General features: G+C 41.9%; 1 protein-coding gene across 11 annotated transcripts in view; it reads left to right on the top strand.

The window, feature by feature from the left end:
* Positions 1 to 25,426, top strand: part of nlrc5 (NLR family, CARD domain containing 5) — a 179,509-nt gene that overhangs the window by 39,626 nt on the left and 114,457 nt on the right. For 10 of the 11 annotated variants that reach the window (XR_015759976.1, XR_015759975.1, XR_015759977.1 and 7 more), the window contains 6 exons: positions 2,840 to 3,141; positions 4,415 to 4,489; positions 7,708 to 7,788; positions 9,261 to 9,380; positions 13,548 to 15,297; positions 24,700 to 24,783. Coding sequence is in view for 8 of the 11 variants with exons in the window: in XM_087995971.1 (XP_087852097.1) it covers positions 2,840 to 3,141; positions 4,415 to 4,489; positions 7,708 to 7,788; positions 9,261 to 9,380; positions 13,548 to 15,297; positions 24,700 to 24,783 (2,412 nt within the window). In the remaining 3 variants the exon portion in view is untranslated. The remainder of the gene's footprint in view (positions 1 to 2,839; positions 3,142 to 4,414; positions 4,490 to 7,707; positions 7,789 to 9,260; positions 9,381 to 13,547; positions 15,298 to 24,699; positions 24,784 to 25,426) is intronic. The other variant, XM_043707152.2, reaches the window with a different exon arrangement.

The raw sequence follows: 25,426 nt of genomic DNA, 5'->3' as shown, positions 1-25,426 counted from the left end.
CATTGTAGGGATTCTATTGATTTAGATTTTTGAATCAATTGTAATATTTCCAAGTTTGCAGATGATGGAGAATTTGGTTGGAGGTTGAGTAATGAGGACGGTGCAAAGAAACTGCAAGAGGATGTAGATAGTCTACGAGAGTGGTCAAGAGTATGACAGATGGAATATAATGTGGATAATTGTGAAGTTATCCACTTTGGGAGGCGGTGCAGACTATTTCTTAAATAGTGAGAGATTGGAAAATGCTGATGTCCAAAGGGACCTAGGTGTCCTTAATTATAAGTCACTGAAAGTTGGCATAAAGGTGCAATTTATATAAGTGACTTAGGTGAAAGGAAATAAGGTATAAATGCCAAATTTACTGACACGACGATTGGTATGAAAGAAAGTTTGAAGAGGAAGTAAAGAGGCTACAAGAAGATACATGATTGGTCAAAGATGTGGCAAATAGAGTATAATGTTGGCAAATGTGGAATTGTGCATTTTTGCAAGAAGTATGATAATGAACCACATTATCTAATCATGAGAGATTCAGAATGCAGACAGATCTGTATATCCTTGTGCGTGAATCACAGTAGGGTTAGTAGGCAGGTGCAGCATGTTATCAGGAAAGCTAATATAATGTTGTAATGTATTATAAGGGAAACAAAATTGGGAAGATTAAGTTTCAGTTTTACAGGGCACTGGCACGACTACATCTTGTGTACTGTGTACAGTATTGATCACCTTATTTAAAGAAGGATTTCAATGCATTCAGAGAAGGTTTACTAGACTGATACCTGGAATGGAGTTGTTGTCGAGAAGGGAAGGTTAGACAGGCTCAGCTTGTATCCATTGGACTCTGAAGGAATAAGAAATGACTTGATTGAAACATTCAAGGTCCTAAAAGGTCTTCACAGGGTATAGGTGGAGAGGGTATTTCCTCTTATGGGACAGTACCGAACTAGGAGCCGTTGTTTAAAATTCAGGAGTTGCTTATTTAAAACAGAGGTGAGTCTTCGGAAATCTTTTCCTGCGAAGGTTGTCGACTGCTTAAATATTTTTAAGACCGACTTAGATTGATTCTTGTTAAATACGAGCGTGACAAGTCTTCAGCAGTAGACAGGTGTGTAGGTTTGAGGTTACATTCAGATTAACCATGTTCTTATTGTATGGTACAGGCTAATGGGGCTGAATGGCCTATTGTTCCTAACTCATATGTTTATTAATAAGCATGCAAGCTATCCAGGGATCAGTCATCTCAGTGGGCTGGATAGCTGCTTTGCAATGCAAAGTGACAACAACAGCATGGGTTCAAATTGCAGTACCAGCTGATATTATCATCAAGATTCCTTCTCAATCTTACCCGTCACCTGAGCTGTGGTGACCCTCAAGTTAAACTCACCACCAGTTGTCTCACTAATGAGAGAGCAGTCCTCCACAAATATGGTGCTTTTGTCTTTCCTGCTGCTACACATCGCTTAGCAGTGTTTGGGTTTTGTAGAAACATCCAGAGCAGCCTATTTAACTTGTTCAACCTGTTCTGCCCCTCATTGTTTGTGGATGATCTGTGAGCTAATCCCATGTCCTTCACTAGCAGTGTTTCTGTGCTCAGCTCCTGTGAGAAAGTTGAGCCCATTTAGCTGACCTGAACTTGGAAAGTTGCCTCGGTTCAGGTCCTGGCAAATGAACTGTGTTGTCAGTGCACTCTAAGAAGAGCAAAGTCTGTCCTTGGTTAATACTAAGCAGCTTTCTGTTGTTTGTTTCATCTTAGTGCATTTTATGTTGGCATCAAATTCCACTAGTGCCAATGTGCATTGTGAGGCAATCTAGAATGAGAGGTCATAGATTTAGCTAAGAGGTGGCAGATTTAAAACCGAGATAAGGAGGAATTACTTTTCTCAAAAGGTCATGAATCTGTGGAATTCACCACTTCAGATTAGGTTGATGCTGGCATGCTGAATAAATTTGAGGATGTTGACAGATCTTTAATTAGGAATTAGAGTTACGGAGAGTGAACAGGAAAATGGAGTTGAGAGCGAGATGAAGTCAGCCATGATCATGTTAAATGGCACAGCAGGTTCAAGGGGCTGAATTGCTAACGTCAGCTCCTTGTTCTTATATTTGTACATCTTTTGTAGAGACATTTCATTTTGTACTAACCTTGGGTGTAGTGGAAGTCCAGAATTAGGCTCATGGACAAGGGATTCTCACTGTGTTTCACTTCAAAGTCGACTTCTTCTCTGGATAGATTTAGCATCAGACATAAGGTTGTGGAATGAAATGAGCCCTCAGTACATAATTGACACCTAACTGTCCTCCCTTTATAAAGTTACATAGTAAATACAAAACAACAATGTGTTGTACTGAAATGTAATCAATGACAACTGGTTATGAGATGAATTGACAATTCATGAAGCAATTTGTAGAGGTGGGGAATGGTATCAAATTAAACTTCCTTGCATGAACTTCAGAGAAGACTGTCAGTGCTGGTATGACTGCATGTTTTGTCAAAATCCTCAACTGAAGACATTAATGATTTTAAATTTAGTGTTATGAAATCCTTCACTACAGTAAAATTGCTACAGCAAATTTTTATTAACCATCACCTATGGGACCAGGAGTGTGCCAGCTGATCAATATGTCCACCTAATCATAATCCCATAATTGCCAGTTTATTGAGGGTAACCATCACAAATTACCCGTTAAAACAAAGTTTGCTATATATAAAAACACTGTTTAAATAAGCTTTAACTGAAGTTTGCCTTGGCAAATTTTCTTTTATTCAAATACAAAGGATATTTGAATATTTTAAATCTCTAATATTATTTCCAACTTGTCAATGTGGTTTCTTTGCTAGGATGAGCACCAGTGGAATTAAGGAAGTGTTGGAGAGCAACTATGGTCAAATAGTGGAATGCCTCAGTCCGGAAGCTGACTGCGTTCTTGAAGAGGCTAAGGGTATCCTTAGTAAGGGGGAACTGGATCTTATCATGAGCAAAAGAACAAACGTGGAAAAGGTTTCAATACTGCTAAACAAATTGATGACCAAAGATAATGAGACCTGCAAGAAATTCTTCGAAACTCTCATTATCAGGATACAGGATGGCATATTTCCAATGCGCCTGGAGAATTTGTTTATGGCAGCTGGAGATCATGAAGGTACTTGGTGCTGTGATTAAAATAGATTACAACCTAAAGACCACCGGAATCCACACTGTTTAAAAAGGAGCACTATGCTTTTGTATTTGGTCAGTTATTATCCAAGCTGTTTGGAGTTGGTTCACTTTGTCAAACAGAGGGATTGCTAGATGAGGAAAGAGCATGGTCTTATTCTGTGGCTTAGGTTGCATTAAACTATAACTCAGGACTTAACATTTCTTTATACTATAACTGTTTTCCATGTCATTGCAACTGTAGTTTAAACATGTGGAAAGGGATCTGTATTGAGCTCTGAAAAATTTCTTCTTTATATATTCAACACGGGGACCACTTAGTGCAGCTGTGGCAGAGATAAGATGTAATGTAGATCACATTTTACAGCTTACTGTTAAGATACAGTGACAGCACCTCCTAAACTATGACCACTATCTTTTAGAAGGACAAAGGCAGCAAATGCAGAGAAACATCATCATCTCAAAGTTCCCCTCAATTGCACACACCATTCTGACTTGGATATATGTAACCTACCCTTCATCTTGAGTTGAAATCCTGGTATTCGTTATCAAATAGTGCTGTGGGAGTACCTTCACATCACACATCGCTATGGTTAAAGAAGGCATTGACTACATCCTGTTGAAGGTCACCCAGGATTGGTCAATAAAGGATGACTTTGCCACCAGTGCACAGATGCTGAGATTGAATTGACTTCTTATGATTTTAAATTTCCTTTTCCGACACAGAAATGACTAGATTATAACTAGTTTTTGAGCATGTCTACATGTCTCAAAAGAAATTTCCCAGCAATTATCAGGGATGAGAATGGGGTGCCATTCTCTAGGTCTGATTGCATACTGTGAATGAACAGTGGCTCACTTTCACCAGGTCCAAATATAGACATGAAATTCAATTTTCAGTTGATTGTGGAGCAGCAGATAAGAGGAAAGAGTAAAAAGAAAATAAGTGAGAAACATTTTGAATTACCTTATTTAAATTAAAGTGATCTGAACGGAATGCTGACTTAATGTGCTCCGCTGTTTTCTTAATTTACATGTTCAAATCTTGTTTATGATCCGAATACCATGACGTTTTCAGATGGTTTGAGGTTATATAAAATTAGAAAGGCACACATATTAGTCTAGTTTCCCCAAGGGGATCACTTAAGGCTTATATTATAGTTGATTATATCTGTCAGTCAGTTGGTCAAATACAGTTCTGCACATTTATGAGAATATAACTAATGTGACTGATATAAACGCTTTTTTTTTCTTTCCAGTTTTGTGGTCACGGGAGCTGAGTGAATCCAATTCCAGTGGTGCCACAAACTCTGAAGTAGAATTAGTTGCAACAGGTAAGGGTGGAAACCATAGCATAGATCCTTTTTAGAATCATAGAAAGTGAAAGAGAAATCACGGTGCAGAAAGTGGCCATTCAGCCCATCACATCTGCACCAGTCCTCTGAAGAGTATTCCATTCAGACCAGATTTTAGACTAACTCTCCAGTTGGAATCATTTATGGATGCCAGCCCTGCATTTTGCTGTAGTCGTAGAAGGATGATAGAGAAGACCATGCCTCCTGTGGGAGGATCTACAGAGGCTGGTATCCTGTCACCAAGTTGCTCTTTTTTTGCATGTGACCAGCCAGCTCAAAGCCATTCCTTAGACTGAGGAGACTCTCTGAATCCCCTGTTTATTTCTTTTTCTTTTTCTTTTTTTTACCACCTAAGTGCGGTAGTGCTTCCCCCATTTTTTTTTTAGTGCTGTGTGATCAAAACAGTGAAGGGGGATCCCCTGTTTATATCTGTCAGCCAGGGCTCCCTGATTGGCCAGGTTAACAACCCCAATCAAGGATCTCATATCAATGAGATCCACCTGACACTGCTTCCAATCACTACAGAGGGGGACAGTGTTGAGGCACCCACTGAAGTCGTTTCAGTTTTCTAAAAAGGACTTTAAGTACAGAAATAATCAATACTGCTTACTTGCACTAGATCCTTTGATGTCATTGTCTCTGGAAATCTCTCGACTTTTCTCTGAATGATTGAGCTTCCACAGTCCTCTGATGTCAAGGATTCCAAAATGTACTGTTCACGTACCTAAAGAAGTGTTGACAGTCTATCTTTATGTTCTTCACTCATTCAATCTCTTTTTTCCCATTTTCAGTGTCTTCAATTCATTCTTTGCTATGTTCTGAATTGCTCCCAATCCTCCTAGTCTCATGACTGTTCCACTTCTACAGTGAGCATGCTCATCTCTCCCAGCTGGATTGCCATTCTTCTAAGAAGAAGACACTTAATTCCTGATTTTTATTGAATTCAAATTCCATCATCTGCCATGTTGGGATTTGAACCCATTTCCCCAGAATGTTATCTGGACTTATGGATTAATAGTCTAGCGATAATACCACTAGGCCATTGCCTTAGTTGGTCATTATCTGATTAAAATTGTTAATTTAAAATCTGCTATTAATAGAATTTTGGTAATCAAAGGTAGAACAAGACTCAAGGGACTAACTTGCCCCATTCTGTTCCTAATGTTAGAAATGATGGGACAAAACAAACATGCAACCCAGGACTTGCTCTGGAATTAGTGTGGTGAAAGCTTTAGCTATTATGACAATATTGCCAAATTTATTTCTACCCCTGAAACAACTCGCAGAAGTACTTTGTGCATGTCATTGGTAACCAGTAGCAATGTAAATGTTTGGATCAATTACAAGACCCTGAAATGCATCTATTTACACAAAAAATGTGAAGATGAGAACCTTGTCACTCATTTGGTAATCCAATCAGTCTTTTGTTTGGGTAGTCACAAAAAACACTCACTCAGAAACTTAACAATCCGAATAAAATCCACAGATTGCTTACTTTGTGATGGATCTCTCTTTTAAACAAAGTTACAATACTTAGATTTAGATATTTTAAAATAGAAATGTACAGATTATCCTTTTCTGATCTCCAGATGAATTAAATGATACCTATTTTTCTGGGCATGTGACAGTAAAGGCTGACTATTTCATTCAGATGAAACCCAAGTTAAATAGCAAACATCCCAGTCTACTCCATGGCAGATTCTACAGTGCCAGCAATTTGACAGAGACCTGGTGTTCAGCAAACATAAAACAAAATAAGCAAGACTTTGATCTGTATAAGAAATACAGCAGCTGTTCTACAGCAAAGGCCTGCAAGCAGCAATGAGGTTCATGACTAGTTGTGTTCTTCACTGATGTTGATTGAAGGTTAAACATAGGTCAGGATGTTGAGAATAACTCCCCCACCTCCTTTCTTCAACGTCATGTTGCACAATCTCTGAGAGAAAGCAGATGGGATCTTGGTTTGACTCCTCAACCAGTCAGTGGCACCTCTGATGGTACAGCACCCCTGTACTGCCGTGGAGAGTCACCTGAGACTTTACTCTTCGGTCTGTGGGATGGAATATAAAACTTCTACCTTTTGACCCAGCGGTAATGTCTGTATGTGAGTAGTTAGCGATGAGCACCACAACAAGGACAGAACCCCCTCCCCCCCCAATCCTCACCCCACCAAACTCGGCATAAACCGCATCATCCGCCGACATTTGCACCACCTCCAAATGGACCCCACCACCAGGCATATATTTCCTTCTCCATCCCTATCCGTGACTACCTGGTCAGGTCCATGCCCCCCCCAACAACCCACCCTCTCCTCCTGGCACCTTCCCCTGCCACTGCAGGAATTGCAAAACCTGTGCCCACACCTCCTCCCTCACCTCCATACAAGGCCCCAAAGGAGCCTTCCACATCCATCAAAGTTTCACCTGCACTGCACACATGTCATTTATTGTATCCGTTGCTCCTCATCTCTGTTACATTGGGGAGACTGGACGGCTTCTCACAGAGCGCTTTAGGGAACATCTTCACGATACCCTCACCAATCAACCCCATCGCCCTGTGGCCGAAACATTTCAACTCTCCCTCCCACTCTGCTGAGGACATGCAGATCCTGGGCTTCCTCCACTGCCACTCCCTCACCGCCTGACGCCTGGAGGAAGAACGCCTCATCTTCTGCCTCGGAACCCTACAACCCCAGGGCATCAATGTGGACTTCACCAGTTTCCTCATTTCCCCTCTCCCCACCTTACCCCACTTCCAACCTTCCAGCTCAGCACCATCCTCATGACCTGTCCTACCTGCCAATCTCCCTTCCCACCTATCTGCTCCACCCTCCTCTCCGATCTATACCCCTTTTTTCATCCACCTATTGCACTCTCAACTACCTTCTCCCCAGCCCCACCCCCGAGGCTTCCAGCCTCATTCCTGATGAAGGGCTCTTGCCTGAAACTTCAATTTTCCTGCTCTTGGATGCTGCCTGACCTGCTGTGCTTTTCCAGCACCACTCTAATCTTGACTTTAATCTCCAGCATCTGCGATCCTCACTTTCGCCTAGAAATAGTTTGCAACTTAGCATAAGAAATGCTCTGATCAAATTTCCAACAATCTGAGTAATTTTATGTTGGTCTTGATGCCCTGAACTAACATTCCTTCTTAACCTCTTCACTAAAATGTCTTTAATATTTTGGCAACTTCTTTAGATAACCCACAGACTGGAAGAAAACGTAAAGCAGCAAAAGCGGCAAACCAGAAATCTGCCAAAGTAAAACGAGTGAGAAAAGGTAAACTGAAACACCAGTATTAATGTAGAGATAGTAGAATTGCGGTAGCAACTTGCACTTGGTAGATGGTTTGGTGGCAGGCATTTGCCCTGGGACTATATACTATACTATATACTGTTTTCGATGGGTTTTGGGATAGAGCCTTGGTTCCCAAGCTTGCAGTTGCCAACCAGTTTGATTAAAGGAATTGTTCTGAAAATGTAAATGTTAGAGATTGTATTAGGCTATACCCAGTCTGATCATGTTACACAGTTTGGATGGACAGTCTAGCTCCCAATGTGTCATCTATAGCTCCAGAGATTCCAATGTGTCATCTATAGCTCCTGTTAGTCTTAATGATAACATCAAACTATTCAAAGTACCTATTGAAATCATCCAATAATGTACATTCTGTTGTTAAGATAACCTCAGTCCTCGCTAAGTTGCTAAATTGGTGGTTCATCCTTTACCACTAATGACTGAACAGGCCTGTAGACATATAGAATAGACATATAGAAAGGAGGATTCACAAGCTTTCAGTAGGGTGATCTGCAACATAAACATTACTGACACAGGAATATTCCTGAAAATCGCCTCCTAATTTGCTCCATTGCCCCAGTTTAGGAGTGTGGGTGTGATCTCTCAGTCCTACAGGCTCAATCAGAGAACCAGCAACTCTGGAACCCTGGCAGATCCCGCCTCTAAATCACAACTCCTTTGAAGCTGCAAATATAAGAATTTAAAGGAGGCGAAGGTGCTAGGAAAATCTGATAACATGGATTGTTGGGGCTGTGAGGTATGGCCTTGTCTTTGTTGGACAGAATCAGTCATGGTCATGGGGGCAACCCACCTGCATGATGGTCCACCCCTGCAAGAACTTACTCTGTTGGCGGAATGCATTAGGGGCCTGTCCTAATAAAGTTACGACTCTATTTTCCTCTCCCCTATCTCCTGGCTCCTCAGCCTGGGCCTGTGCAAATTGAGCCCCCTGACTTGGACTGGAGTCACACTGTAGGCCAGAATCTATGTTGCACACCATTGCTTTTTCCAAGTTGGATACCTGATCGGTTCTGGGAACAAGACTGCACTTTGTTATCTAGCCCTGAATGTTCACTGTAGTCCCTTAGTGACACTTTGACGATAGGTTGGTTATTACAAGAATTGAACTCAGCAACAAGGAAGGTATTGGCCTGCGTTTGGTTGAATAATTGAAATTAATGGTCTTTGTTGAGATTAATGACTTAGCCATCTGATCTCACTATTGAAATATAATCTCTTGAATTAAGCACCCAAGGGAGATCTATTTTCCAGAGTCTTTTCCCCTTAGTTAACTATGCTTATTACCCTTTTTTTGGAATCTCTGTATTAGATTACATAATTATGGAGTGTTTGAAAGAATCAAGTCTTGATTCTCCCTAGCTGTATTTATGTGGGGCATTTGAAAGACGTTCATATGTAAACCTTAAAATGTATTCTTTCCTGTTCTGTTTAAGCTAATTCTTGCCAAGCTAGAGAAGTAAAATCCTGTTCTACAGCTCCTTTCACAGAGTCTCAAGAAGTGGACATGTCATTTCAAGCAGGAGAGGAGTATTTGAATTTGCCAGCAATATCAGGTAGTTTTTATATTTCATACTATTTCTAAGTTCATTTGTTCTTTCTCTTTACCAATAGTGGCACAGAGTACAAAAGCAAGTACATTCTACTAAATCTATAACAATTATTGGGCTTCAGCTAGTGTGATGTGTCTAATTCAAGGCTCAACTCATCAGAAAGGAAGTCAGGTTCCTTCAGAGGGATGAAGCACTTCAGAGATGTGGAGAGATGAGAGGAATTGGGATTGAGCAGAGAAGCTGAAGATAAATGAGAGATTGAAAGAAGATATTCCAAATTATGTGGGGCGCTGTTCGAGAATGTAAGAGCAAATTGTCCCCAGTGACTGGAGAACAAATCATCGAAAGATCCAGATTTAAGATAATCAGCAAAAGAAACTGTAGGAGAGGAAGAGTTTGGATTTTGCACAACAAGCTGCAACAATCTGGAATTCATTATAAAAGGAGGTTCAAGAATATCTTTCAGAAGCGAAATGTGTATGTGCTAGGATAGGAAAGGTTCTGAGGAAGGGTCACTCGACCCGAGCTTTAACTCTTGTTTTCTCTCCACAGATGCTGCCAGATGTGCTGAGCTTTTCCAGCAAGTTTTGTTTCTGTTTAGGGAAGATGTGCAGGGAAAGGGTAGGGGATTGGACCATTTGGAAAGCTCTTATGAAGCTCACAACGGGCTGAAAGCATTCTATGCTTTTAAATTCTATGGCTGTAAAATTTGGATACAAAATGTCCACTGGCGGTTCATCATTTTGCAAGCGATTGCACACTTTGGTGCAGGCTGTGCTGGATGCCATTCAGGATAAGTGCACAGAATGGGAGTGAGTATTGGAAATGTGTAGGAAAGGCAGATTCCAATGTCTGTCAGTCTGTGTAATGCTTATCAATCAAATCATCCAACATTGCATACAAAGCCAAGCTCTTCTATATTCCTGTCCTCCAGGTGTCTTTGCCTATCATAGTGCTTGTGATTGTAGATGAAAGACTTTCAGTTGAGGAGACCACAGCTAAGCTTGCAGGTCATCTTCACACAACTCTAGGCCTAGAGGACTGCACTACCTCAGCATGGGTGGCAGCTTTCTAGCTGGATATCTGCCTGGCAAGAGCCAGGGCACTGAGCAAGTGGCAGTTGAGGAACCACCAAAGCAGCCATCATGAGAGGACAGCAAACCCATCCTTCAAGGATCTACTGTCACTCCCTCCAGGGCACACCCTCACTTTCAGCAACACTGCAGCACAAACTGAGGGACTGATGTTACAGCCTGCACTAGACTGTTGAGGGTAGGCTGGAATATGGAAGATCTATTTGCAATTTGTGGATGCATTCTGAAATCTTCAAATCTGCTGTAACCTTTTGTAGAAGGCTATTTCAATACTGTGATTATCCAACCAGCATGTATTACCATTGCTCAGGGCTGGGCTATGGAGACCTTGTGATATTTATTTATTAAGAACAAGCTGCATTCTGCCTGGCCTGTCCCAGTAAACTCATTGCTCATGGTCTTTCTTGGGAATTAAATGGTCAAACAAAGGCCTATTGTGAAGGCAGTTGAGGGAGTGTTGTACAAATTGTCAGCTCCTCTTGAATCCCTGCTTCCTTCCATGGAGCAAGGTCAGTTTATGAAGATCAGAAAGTCAACAGGACACCGCTGATAGGGAGAAAATGCAGACCTGGAGTGTGCGGCACATTGGGCTGTTATTACACAGTCATGCAACATCCTGCATTTAATACCTGTATGTTAGCAGTAATGTTAGTGAACAAATTTCTCCCACAGAGTTTACTTCCAAAATGTTAGTTAGCATACAATAGACATTGAGCATACATGTTCATTATACCTTGTAATTGATCTCTTATAGCAATTATAGGCTGAGTTATTGCATCTTCATACTGACAGCTGGAAGATCAATTTACCTATTTTACACTATTCCAAATTTAGAAAGTGATGAACTGTGGTAAGGCTTACAAGCAGCAGATTTTGGCATGCTGGGTGCATGGCTGATCTTGCTGTCTATCACAAAAATGTCCAGTGTGTTAAGTGATGGTGTTCACGAGTCTCAAACGAGAGGGAGCCTAACTGGCATTCTGGGACAAAATGGAAGTGGGTAAAGTTTTTACCAGGTGGAAAGTGGTCAACCTGGATGAACCATAAACCAATTTGCCAACAAAGCCTTATCCTATCTGTTACAAATCCTCTAACGTTCACCCTTTCTACTCCCTCACTTCTTAGCAAACTACATGATAAGCCAAGCTTCCAGCCAGTATTCATAATTGAGTCCCAGTTTCTCAAAGGGGTTAAGTCTTTGTCAGGGATTTAATGCACCACTGAAGTAACCTTAGGAGTAGAAATTAACATTTTTATTAACATTTTAAATGCTACTTTGCTTTGAGTTTCAGCTGAGGAAAATGTTCACGATAGCATGTGAAACTACAGTCCGAATGATTGTGGAACAATTGAATGCTTTGCTTCCTGCCACGTGCTATTCTGTGATTGCTAGCTTTCAAACAGGGAGCTGTGCAATTTGATAACTCGGTGTTCTGCTGCATATTTGTTCCTTACTCATATTAACTAAGTCAAATTTCCTCTAATTATCATCAACTGTAAGCCAAGTTAATAAATCAATTTGGACCTCAGTTACCACAAACTTATCTTCAGCAGAAGTGTGATGCTGGGATATGATATACATAGGGTGACCCACTCAAATTTTAGATGCAATACGTAAGATGCAACATAATTAAAGAAAGGCTTGCATTTATACAGTGCCTTCTTACGAAAGTGCTTTACAACCAATGAGGTACTTCTAAAGTGTGGTCTGCCTTGCAATGTAGGAAGCTCAGTTGCCACATTTCAGTGCAGGCAGTAGTACTGCCTGGTACTGGCAGTTCAGAGTCCTGGGCTAATGTTCTGAGGACTCGACTTTGAATCCCTTGTGGCAGAGGGTAGAATTTGAATTCAATAAAATCTGTAATTAAAAGCTAGCCTAATTACAACCACTGTCAATTATTTTAAAACCTATCTGTCTCACTCATAGTCTTTAGGGAAAATAATCTGGCCTATATATGACTGCAGACCCACAATGATGTGGTTGCCTCTTAACTGCCCTTGGAAGAAGCTAGCAGTTATATCAAACTCCACAAAGTCTAAAAACTGCAACTGGTCTGGCATTAACAAACACAGCTCTGTTGACCTTGCAAAGTATTCTTCGCCAATATGGGGGAGCTAATGCTGAAATTAAGAGAGTTGTTGCATAGACGAGTCAAGCAACAGCCTGACATAGTCATCCTCACAGAACCATACCTGACCGACAATGTCCCAGACAGCACTATCACCATCCCTGGATATGTCCTGGCCCATGTGCTGGACAGACTCCGCAGAGGTGGTGGCACAGTGGGATACAGTTAGGTAGGAGTTATCCTGAGACAACTGCACCAAGTAACTTAGCTCCTGACTCCCCAAAAACTGTCCACCATTTACAAGTCAGGAGTGTGATGGAATACTCCCCAATTGCCTGGATGGGTGTGGCTTCAACAACACTCAAGAAGCTCATCACCATCCAGGACAAAGCAACCCGCTTGATCTTCACTCCAACCTACATCTTCAGCATTCGCTGTCTTCACCACAGATGCACAGTAGCAGCAGTGAGTACCATCTACAAGATGGACTGCAGCAACTTACCAAGTCTCCTCCAACAGCACCTTCCAAACCTGTGACCTCTGCCATGTAGAAGGATGGGAATACCACCTTCTGCATGCTCTTCTCCAACTCTAAGCATCCTGACTTGGAAAACATCCCTGTACCTTCAGTATCACTGCTTCAAAATCCTGCAACTTCCTGACAATGCAGTGGTTGTCCCTGTACCTCTGCAGCAGTTCAGGCAGATAACGCATCACCACGCCACCCAGAGCAGTTAGAGACAGGCAATAAATGCTGACCTAACCATCCAATTAGGTCAATCCAGTGTGCTTGCACATCCCATAAATAAAAAACAGTGAGCTCCTGCAAATAGCAATATTACAAAGATCCGAATCTTTTTATACAGTAAGTTTCATGAAGAGATAACTTTGGCCAGGATACTGGAAAACTCAATGAATGTGCAGCAAATTTTTAATGGTACAGATGTGCTGTAAACCATTCTTGTAGAGTTTTCATTTTTCAGACTTTTTATGTTTTGTGTTGGCAGACTTTGCAGAAGATTACAAATCGTTAATGGTAAAGTGTGTCTCTGAGAAGTATGAGGCCAATATGGCGAAAGAAGACCAAATGAAACAAGTAATCATTGACCAGACGTTTAGGAGTCTGACCATGAAAGATGGAAATGTGGCCAAACTGAAGGAGAGAATCGATGCTAGCCGCGATGATGTACTCAGTTCACCAGGGCTTGAAGAGAATCAGGACACAGTTGCAAACCTAACGGAGTTCCTGAGCAAAAAACACGTCTCCAACTGTAGAGTGCACATCCTACTTGGAAAAGCGGGAACTGGAAAGACAAAGTTGATGCACAAAGTTTGCTACGAGTGGGCACAAGGGACTCTCAGTCATTTCCAGTATGTATTTTTGTTTGAGTTTCGCCAACTCAATCTGATCAATAAGAGCATAGATCTGAAGAGTATGCTGTTTGACTTGTTCCTTCAGCCACAAAGGAACTCCCATGCTGTATTTCGATTCATCATAGGAAATCCAGAGAAGATATTAATCCTGTTTGATGGCTTCGATGAGTTTGCGGGGAAGGCCTCTGTTCACACCGCCCCTGTTTCCAATGACCCCATGGCTCCACTGTCAGTGGGACAGTTATTTTCCAGCCTGTATAACGGCAAACTGCTCCCAGGCTGTACGATCCTAATAACATCCAGACCAAAAGACGTCCTCTCCTTGCCTTTAGATGTGGTGGGTCAGGTGGGAGAAGTCTCAGGGTTCAACCAAAGTAAAATCGAAGAGTATGCACGTCGATTTTTCAGAGACAGTAAACAAAATCATCAAGCAATCTGCCACTTGCAGAAGAATAGAAAGATTTTAAACATGTGCTACATTCCTGCCATGTGCTGGATAGTTTTTCTCTGTCTTGAGCGCTTGTTAACTCCATGCACTGCAGAACCCAAGCTACCTCACACAATGACGCAGTTCTACATCAAAATGCTCACCGTATTTTTAAGCAAGGGTACCACTAGTAAGCGGGCTAGAGCTAATACTGAAACACGGTTGCTAAACAAACACAGAGAAGACATTCATGGACTTTGCGAACTTGCAATAAAAGGGCTGCAGGAGAGTAAATCTGTGTTTTATTTGCGAGACCTCCTTTCTGAAAAAATCGTTGACTTTGCTTCCTTGTATGGATTTCTTACCACTTTTGAAGTGAAGACAATAGATCAGAACCAGGAGAATGGACACGCCTTTATTCACCTGACCCTGCAGGAGTTCCTGGCAGCACTTCACCAGATGATTGACAACACCATTTCTGACCAGGTGCTAAAACGCACATTTTCCCTCAAGTCAAAATGGACATCAAAGAATGACCTGAGACATGAGTTCACCGCAGCCATTCATGTATTTTTATCTGGGTTAGCGTCGAAGGGATGTAAGCAGTTCCTCAGTACATTAGCAAACAAGAATGAAGCATGGGTGCAAATTAAGCAGAAGGCCATTTTACAGAACTTGCAAAAGTTGGCCACCACAAACCTAACTGGGCCAAAAATAATTGAGTTGTGTCACTGCGTGTATGAAACACAAGACTGTGATCTTGCTCAGGAAGTTGCAGCACAGTTAAAGTCCAAGTTTGAGCTTCGAAACTTCAGGCTTACTCCCGCAGATATGACTGTTCTGACATTTGTGATAAACAGTGGAGCCAGCTGCATCTCTCTGGATATTGGAGGCTGTGCCATGGATCTCGAATGTGTCGCCATTCTAGGAACTTGCAAGAACATAGAAGTTCTAGTGTGAGTGCATGCATGTGGTTTTTGGCAGGGGTTTTCAGTTCTGTTGACTTTGTGGGTTTGTCAGGGATTGCCAAGGCCTTACATCACCTGGAATTCTGCTGCTGACTTCAATCCACAGCACGTATCAAGCACTGTAAACTTTAGGGTCTACATTTGAGATCAACTTTTCATATCTGGTCAATATCTTCACTTCATCGCAGCACAGATTCACACCAATATAATGCTGATTTGAGAATGAGGCACTGGGATCATGCTGATTTGAGAATGAGGCACTGGGATCATACTGATTTGGGAATCAGGCATTGGGATCATGCTGATTTGACAATCGCATTGGGATCGTGCTGATTTTGGAATCAGGCACTGGGATCATGTTGATTTTGGAATCAGGCACTGGGATCATGCTGATTTGGGAATCAGGCACTGGGGTCATGCTGATTTGAGAATCGCATTGGGATCGTGCTGATTTGGGAATCAGGCACTGGGATCATGTTGATTTTGGAATCAGGCACTGATCATGTTGATTTGAGAATCAGGCACTGGGATCATGCTGATTTGGGAATCAGGCACTGGGGTCATGCTGATTTGGGAATCAGGCACTGGGATCATGTTGATTTGAGAATCGGGCACTGAGATTATGCTGATTTGGGAATCAGGTACTGAGGTCATGCTGATTTGGGAACCAGGCATACAAATCATGCTGATTTGGCAATCTGGCAAAAAAATTATTCTGATTTGTGATGCTTGCCGTTCATTTCAACTATTGGAAATCTGGGTGTGGCTGATTCTCTCTGATCTTGGCTCTCACTGGGCAAGTCTCTTCACCAGAAGTGGAGTCTTGCAAAATATACAGTTAACCATTGTCATCCATGTTGCTAGTGACATCTCACGACACTAGAATATTCAAAGTCTGTGAGAAGATTTGTAGCTCGGGTGCTCGTTGTTGTGGTTCTGTTCGCCGAGCTGGGAGTTTGTGTTGCAGATGTTTCGTCCCCTGTCTAGGTGACATCCTCAGTGCTTGGGAGCCTCCTGTGAAGCGCTTCTGTGTTGTTTCCTCTGGCATTTATAGTGGTTTGAATCTGCTGCTTAGCCCATATCCTTCGAAACCTTTCCTATTCATGAACCTCCCTAAATGACTTTTTAAATGTTGTAATTGCACTCAATTCTGTCACTTCCTTTGGCAGCTCATTCTATACATGCACCACCCTCTGTGTGAAAAAGTTCCCCCCTTTTAAATCTATCCCCCTTACCTTAAACCTGTGCCCTCTAGCTTTGGACTCCCCCACCCTTGGGAAAAGACCTTGGCTCTTTACCTTATCTCACATGGCTTTATAAGGTCACCCCTTAACCAAAGTTTGGGAGAAGATTGGTAGCTCGGGTGCTCGTTGCTGTGGTTCTGTTCACCGAGCTGGGAATTGTGTTACAGACGTTTCGTCCCCTGTCTCGGTGACATCCTCAGTGCTTGGGAGCCTCCTGTGAAGCGCTTCTGTGATGTTTCCTCCGGCATTTATAGTGATTTGTATCTGCCGCTTCCGGTTGTCAGTTCCAGCTGTCCGCTGCAGTGGCCGGTATATTGGGTCCAGGTCGATGTGCTTATTGATTGAATCTGTGGATGAGTGCCATGCCTCTAGGAATTCCCTGGCTGTTCTCTGTTTGGTTTGTCCTATAATAGTAGTGTTGTCCCAGTCGAATTCATGTTGCTTGTCATCTGCGTGTGTGGCTACTAAGGATAGCTGGTCGTGTCGTTTTGTAGCTAGTTGGTGTTCATGGATGCGGACCGTTAGCTGTCTTCCTGTTTGTCCTATGTAGTGTTTTGTGCAGTCCTTGCATGTGACTTTGTACACTACATTGGTTTTGCTCATGCTGGGTATTGGGTCCTTCGTTCTGGTGAGTTGTTGTCTGAGAGTGGCTGTTGGTTTGTGTGCTGTTATGAATCCTAGTGGTCGCAGTAGTCTGGCTGTCATTTCAGAGATGTTCTTGATGTATGGTAGTGTGGCTAGTCCTTTGGGTTGCGGCATGTCCTCATTCCATTGTCTTTCCCTTAGGCATCTGTTGACGAAATTGCGCAGGTATCCGTTTTTGGCGAATACATTGTATAGGTGTTCTTCTTCCTCTTTTTGCAGTTTTGGTGTACTGCAGTGTGTTGTGGCCCTTTTGAATAGTGTCTTGATGCAACTTCTTTTGTGTGCGTTGGGGTGGTTGCTTTCGTAGTTTAGGACTTGGTCTGTGTGTGCCTAGGACTGTGTAGGACTAGCCACACTACCATACATCAGGAGCATTTCCGAACTGACAGCCAGACTACTGCGACCACTAGGATTCATAACAGCACACAAACCAACAGCCACTCTCAGACAACAACTCACCAGAATGAAGGACCCAATACCCAGCATGAGCAAAACCAATGTAGTGTACAAAGTCCCATGCAAGGACTGCACAAAACACTACATAGGACAAACAGGAAGACAGCTAACGGTCCGCATCCATGAACACCAACTAGCTACGAAACGACACGACCAGCTATCCTTAGTAGCCACACACGCAGATGACAAGCAACATGAATTCGACTGGGACAACACTACTATTATAGGACAAGCCAAACAGAGAACAGCCAGGGAATTCCTAGAGACATGGCACTCATCCACAGATTCAATCAATAAGCACATCGACCTGGACCCAATATACCGGCCACTGCAGCGGACAGCTGGAACTGACAACCGGAAGCGGCAGGTACAAACCACTATAAATGCTGGAGGAAACATCACAGAAGTGCTTCACAGGAGGCTCCCAAGCACTGAGGATGTCACCTAGACAGGGGACAAAACATCTGCAACACAAATTCCCAGCTCGGTGAACAGAACCACAACACTAGAATATCAGAGACAAGAAATAAGAACAGGAGTAGGCCATTTGGCTCATTGGGCCTACTCCTCCATTCAATATAATCACGGCTGATCTTGGCTTTTATCTTCACTTTCCTGCCCACTCCCCACATTGTTTGATTCCGAGACAGAAAACTTCTGTCTCTTGGAACTCCAAAGCATCCACGTCCTTTGGGTGGAGAATTCCGTATCGTCACCACTCGGAGTGACATAATCTGTGCTCCCCTCAGTCCTAAGCGATTGGGCCCTTTATCCTAAGGTCGTGTCACTGTGTTTAGATTTTCTGACTAGCACAAATAATCTCTGTATCCATCCCTTCAGAATCTAGTATGTCTCAATGAATTTGCCTCTCGTTCTTCTAAACTCCAGAAAATATGCACCTAATTTGCTCAACCATTAATCATAAGGTGGACCCCCTTATCCAAGGGATTATTTCAATTAATCTTTACTTTCATGCCTCCACTACAAATATATCCTTTCACAATCGGAGACTGAAAGTGCACTCAATACTGCGGATGGGGTCTCACCAAAATCCTGAACAATGTTAGCAAGACCTCCTTATTTCTGTACTCCAGTCCCTTTGCAACAATGGCCGACATGGCAGTTATCTTCTGAATTGCTTGCTGCATCTGCATGCTGACTTTCCTGTATGAGTGCTCTCAATTCTCTTTGAATGTCTACATCTTTTAAACAATTTTCTGCATTTCTGTTCTCATAACAGAGTGAATAATGTCACACGTTCCTCCGTTATACTCTCATCTTTTTGCTCACTCATTTCACCTATCAATAACTCTTTGCAGCCTCTCTGTGCCTTTCACATCATATACATTTCCACCTAACCTTTTGTCATTAGCAAATTTAGTAACATTACTCTCGGCCTCTTCATCTAAGTTATTAACGTATATCGTAAATATCTGAGATGCCCTTATCTTGCCTATTAGCTTTTAGTGTGGCATCACATAGTCAAATTGATTTCCAAAATACATTCTTATCGTCCATTGGTTCCCATTTATCTGTCTGGCTAGTTACACCCTCAGATCTAATAAACTTGCCAAGCAGGGTTCCCCTTCAGTGAAACCATATTTACTTGTCCTATGCTTTTCTAAGTGCTTTATTAAGACTTCTTTGATAATAAATTCCCGTCAGTTAACTGGCCTGGAGAGGACTGTTTTCTTGCTTCCTCCTAACTTAAGCTTTTGCAAATTTCCAATTTGTTGGGATTGTTCCCAAACCAAAGGACTTCTGGAAAATTATAGTTCGCTGATTGCCTGCTACCTCCTTTGGAGCCTTGCACTGAAGGCTATCACATACTGGGAATTTTAGTCCAATACTTTTTCTCTGTTGATACTAATGATGTTAATTTCCTGCTTTTAGCCCCAGGTTACCATTTAGATCTGGCATTATGCTTGTATATTCCATGGTGAAAACACGGACTTTGTTCAATGCCTTTACCGTTTCTCCTGTCTCTGCTTCTAAGAGTCCAAAGATTAGTCTAGCTATTCTCTTCCTTTTTACATTTTTATAAAATCCCTTACAAGCTCTTTTTTTTGCATTTCATCCTGATTTATTTTCATATTCAATTTTTCTTCCCCCTTATCACCTCTCGGTGGTACCTTGCTGATTGCTCCTTGAAATAACTGCACAGAGGCTGATATCCCGTCACCAAGTCCCCCTTTACTTACATCTGCACAGTACACTGGCTGTGACCAGCCAGCTCGGAGTCAGTCCTCTGCAATGAGGAGATTCTGAATCCCCTGTTAATACTGATTGGCCCATGTTAACAACCTCAGTCAAGGATTTCATAGTCAGTGAGATCCACCCTGATTCCAGTAACTACACTCCTCTATCTTGCTTCTAGTTTTTGCAACATGGTCAGCTTCTGTGTGCCTTGCATGAGTTTGATTCTGGGATGTGAGTGGCCGTCACAGATTGATACCATTACCTTGATGCTTCCTGCTTACTAGGTTGCTGGTATGGGAAGACCCTCAGGTCTACTGCAGACGTTACACACCATAAACCCACAATTTGAGTGAATCATACCCAACCCAATTTGGATAGAGTTTTATGTGAAATTGATAAACATCATAGTTCTCTGCAGCTAGAACTAAACAAACATTTGAACATTGTATATTTGTGAACCTCACCTTCAATCAACAAGAGGAGGAAGCTCAGCAAATATTCCCTACCTCAATGCTGGAGATCTCAGCACATCAGTATTGTTATGACATGGCGGTAAACCCCTCTACTAATTAAACCAAACACTGAGAAAAACTAACCTCACCTCGTAATCCGTTAAAGTATGAGTGACAGAGAACTCCCCAAATTCCACTATTTAAAGAATAAAAAATCATTTTGTTTTAACTCTAAAAGTGAACTGTTTGGTTGGTATTGGTATTGTTTGGTATTACTCTACATTGTAAACCAGTCGTTCAGCCAACTGAACTAACCAACTCCTAGATAGCTTTCAGGGCACAACCAAATTCAATCCTTTGGTTGAATTAATGCTGAGCACGTAAGAAGGTGGTTGTGGTTGTTGGAAGCCTATCAACCTAGCCTCAGGACAATGCTGCATCATGATGATGTACTTCAATTAGCTTTAAATGATCTTCCCTCCATAGTAAGGTTGAGCTGTGGGTGTACTCTTGAGTGCACAATGTTCAAAACCATTTATGACTCCTCAGATACTAAAGCAGCCTGTGTCCTTATGCGATAAAACCCGGTATCATTAGAATTGGGACTGACTAGTGGCAAGTAACATTCTTGCCTGCCAAATGCCAGGAAATAACTATCTCCAACAAGAGAGCATCTGATGATCTCCTCTTGAAATTCAATGTTAATGCAATCACTGAATCCTACAGCATCAGTGTATTGGCATAATCATTGAACAGAAACATAATTAGACCAGCTATATGAACACTGAGGCTGTGACATTAGTTTCTAGTCTGGGAATTCTATGGTGAGTATCTTGACCTTTGACTCCCCAAAGCCTGTTCACCATTTACAAGGTAAAGGAGTGTGGTAGAATGAATACACTCCACTTGCATGGATGAATGCAACTCCAACTACACTCAGGAAGATCAACATCAAGCCTCCTTGATTGGTACAACACCCACCACCTTGCATCTTCACTCCTTACACCAAGTGGCAACAGTGTGTACCATGAACAAGATACACTACATCAATTTTTCAAGTCTCTTTCAACAGCGCCTTCGAAACCTGCAAACTCCAGAACAGAATAACAATTTATTGTCACTTGTAATTTGTGAGACGTGAATAAGTCACCACAATTCGGTGCCATTTTGATTTGAGAAATTATAAAAAGAAACAATTGAGACAAAGTTAGGTCAAAGTTCACCTTTTGTCCCCTCCATGGCAATCTGGGTTCCTGCAGTGGCTATGAAATGCCACAGCTGAAGCTGCCAAAGCAAGGATTTCTGGACCGATCCACCATGCTGCCTCCACTGAAGCCATTGTATCGCTGCCATAGCAAGGAGGGACAGATTGGACCCAACGAGACCCGGTGCTGAAGCTATCTCTCAAGTTGGTACCACTTCAGTCGCCACCCAAAGCTGCCACATTGCTGCCATAGCCACGGGGAATGAAGTCATCACTGACTTTGCCAGCAAGGGGAACAGACCAGACCCATCATGTTGAAGCTTTCGACAAAGCCACAACTGCTATGGCCACGAAGAATGGACATCCGAATGCACCAAGTTGCCCCCTTCCTCCATTGCAACCGCAGAATGGAAGAAAAGGTGAACTTTGATGCAAGAGAGAAATGAAAAACCAAAACAGCCAGCAAGGAAAGCGGGACCGTACAGGCACAGAGCCCAAATACTTCCTGCCCTGCTACCACCGCCATCTTGGCTCCAACAAAAATCAAGTCCAACAAATAAATAGATAATGGCAATAGTTTGCAAAATCAAACCTATGCCACACGATACCCTGATTTGGAAGTAAATCACCATTGCTTTAGAGAGATTGGGTCAAGATCCTCAAATTCTACCACTCCTCCCTCCGACACGTCTGAACTGCAGATGAACTGCATCGATTCAAAGATAGAGTTCCCCATCATCTTCAAGGGCAGTTTGCAGTGGTCAATGAACCCTGACCTTGCCAGTGATACTCACATCCTACAAAACAAAAAACACAATTAACACTTTACACCCCTTTTGTTGCCTTTCTCATTGCATTACTCACCCTCCCTTTGCATTGCACCATCATCTTTCTGCCACTTAAAGCCCTCCTATCTTCCATTCTACTGCACATCTTCACTTCTGCACTTTGATCCCTTCATTTATCCTTCCCCCTCTACACCATATGAGAACGGGATGAAATTAGGAGTTAATCTCTTTGACCTGAAACATTGATGATCAGGTCAGCTCTCCTTTCTTCAGAGATGCTGGCTCATCTGCTGACTATTTCTGACAGTTTATGTCTGTTTTTATTATTCTGAACTTGGCTCAACCAGAAATATCAAATTTGCATGTGAGTATTCTTTACACAACTGTGTCACATTTATTGCACAATCTGAAATGTATTCAATGCAAATCTTGTGCATAAAGTAATATAATACACTGGGTATTTGCATCTAATTTTATTTGGAACTGGAAACCTATATCTTATCTATCTAGCATATCAAGAGCTCACATCAATGGTAGAAAGGCAGTTAATATTTCCTTGTCTCCCTTATTGGAATGTTCTGACTCTTTCATTCTTAGCACCTACATTTGGGAACAGGGAAGTTGACCATTTAGCTCCTTGAGTCTTCTCTGCCATTCTGTATGACGTGGCTGATGTTGGGCCTCACCTTCACCTCTCCATCCGTTCATTTTATCTCTTGATTTTCTGAGATGAAAAGTCAGTCTCACCTGGTCTTAAACATTAGATTAGCAACGAGGTACCGAGTCTCCTGCTTGAACAGAGTAATAAATAGACATTCCAACTGGAAGTATTGTGCCTGCTTTTTATCTTTCTTCCTTCTGTCTCTGCTGCCCAACCACAAAGGATAGCACTTTTGTGACTTTAGCCACATTGACAGGCAGTGGCAGATTCCTGGGGAAGGAAAGCAAACCAAGTTGGACAGAGAGGTGGGAGGGGAAGATAAAGGCAGGACTTCTCAGTGCATCTCCCACTGGGCTTGCAAAGGTGGGATTGATAGTGACCTGAGAGCTGTGACCTGTCTTTCTGCTCTTGCAGTCGACAGGCATAATCCAGCTGCAGAGTTAACATCCTTCTGTCCCATTCCAATCATATGTCGTATATTCAAGGCTAGTATAAGAGCCAGCCTTAGTTGGTGTCTTCTCCTCCATTTCATATACCAGCTATCATTTGACTTCCCTGAATTAGCTCAGTAAATTAATACCAATTGGTGGACTGATTTTATTTAACTTAGGATGATGCTTCATGGACAAGTGATTGCAAAGGTCTGAATCACATACAAGTCCCAGGATGAAAGGACACAGAATCATTTGTAACAATTTGTCAAACCATTTCTTAAATGTGGAAGGGGAAGAAGTCCCTGTAGTGTAAGATAATGGTTCTGAAAAGGTTAATGTTGGAGACTGCATTACATTGTACCAATCTGATGATGATGATGTGCAATATTAGATGGGGAAATTGAGCAAACAGGACTCAAAGGGGATCAATGTGTCATCTATCTCTCCCAATAGTCTTTAGTAATGATGTCTAACTAGCTAATGAATTTTGTGTCTACCTGCTATCCTGTTATAAACTATGTCTTATTAAAGCAGGACCCTCTTGTTAGGATTTGTTAAGCGGTTGCTTCTCTACTGTTGAAAACCAAATAGCTCCTTAGACCAGGGCAAAGAATGAGGAATTATGGCATTGTCCTTCTGCCCACAAATATAGACTAACCTCGATTATCCGAATTTCGGATTATCCGAACAAGATCGCAAGGTCCTAATGCATGTCTAAACTGTGTTATCTGGCATTCGGTTATCTGGCATTTGATTATCCACCAAAATGTTTCCCACCCATGTCGTTTGGATAATCTGTACCATTGTGCTCTGTTTAAAAGCTACAATGTTCCTGTCTCCAGCTCATGGAATCTTTGATTTTAAAAAAATATGTGATACAAACCCATTTTTAAAGTGTATCTTATGACATTTGGAACAGGAGACAAATTGTGTTGCATTCCTTTCTCTCTCCTCTGTGGTTCACCTGTGTGTAAACAGAGACTGAGTTACACATTGTTAGTCTAACACAAGCACAATCATTTACAAACGAGATAGTCTGATTTTTGGCCTTGGAGAATCAAGGGATGAAATCAAGAGGCCGAAAAGTAGAGATGGGGCCAAGATCAGACCTGATCATGTATGCGACATGTTTTCTGTTAACTTGACACTTAAGATTCTGGACGATATAGTTGGATGGTGAAAAAGCGAATATATTGCTGCCTGAAATGCAAAATTTAATGCTGTCCATCAAAACGTGCTTTCTTTCTATTCCACCAGTAAAATAATACAAAATAAATATGTTTTAATTCTCTCTTTTCCTCTTACAGTTTCAAAAGCAGAAAGTATGAGGACAGGTTTGCTGGAACGCTATCTGAAATCATTCCTAAAGTCAGCAGCTTAAAGAAGCTGATGTAAGAACTTTATTAACACCATGGTCATAATTGTAGTGTCTAATTTAATCTGGTCAGTAGTAACTCCTGTTGGAACTGCAGCAATTACATAAGGAAGACAGTAACAATGCAATGAGTTCCAATACTGTAATAGAACATCACCCTAACTGGATACCATCTCATATAACAACTTGATGCTCATTTATTGGTTTCATTTAGTTCCTTACTATTAGATGTTACATTTTTAGTCCATGATCGGAGTCCCTAAAACCTGTGATGTTAAAGGTACATCGGACAAAAACTCCCCTCACTCCTTAGAGGTATTAAGTTGTCCTTGTGTGTTTTGATTTAGCTGATCCCTGTTTGGTTAGTCTAATTGCACCCATGACACTTACATAGGGAAGTTGGCAAATCCATCACTACTCCCTGCTTACAATATTCTTTGAGTGCTGTTGGAAAGTGTACATTTTAGGATAATGTTGAGCAGAGATTAAAGCTTGACTGGGAGGGTGATGCCCTTCCGTCTCTGTTACCTACTCCAAAACAACAACCTTTTGAGACCTCTGGGTGCCACCAACTCTGACCACTTGACCATTCTGCACTTCCTTCAGCCTGCTGTTGGTGGGGTCACCATCCCTTCAGCTGTCGTTGTCCTAAGCTCCCC

This window comes from Chiloscyllium plagiosum, unplaced genomic scaffold, assembly GCF_037043375.1.
Source record: "Chiloscyllium plagiosum isolate Xiang-an unplaced genomic scaffold, Cpla_swu_hap1 HiC_scaffold_17, whole genome shotgun sequence".
In the NCBI taxonomy this organism is placed as follows: Eukaryota; Metazoa; Chordata; class Chondrichthyes; order Orectolobiformes; family Hemiscylliidae; genus Chiloscyllium; species Chiloscyllium plagiosum.
The sequence above is the reverse complement of the archived record's forward strand: the minus strand, read 5'-3'. Positions and strand labels throughout refer to the sequence as shown.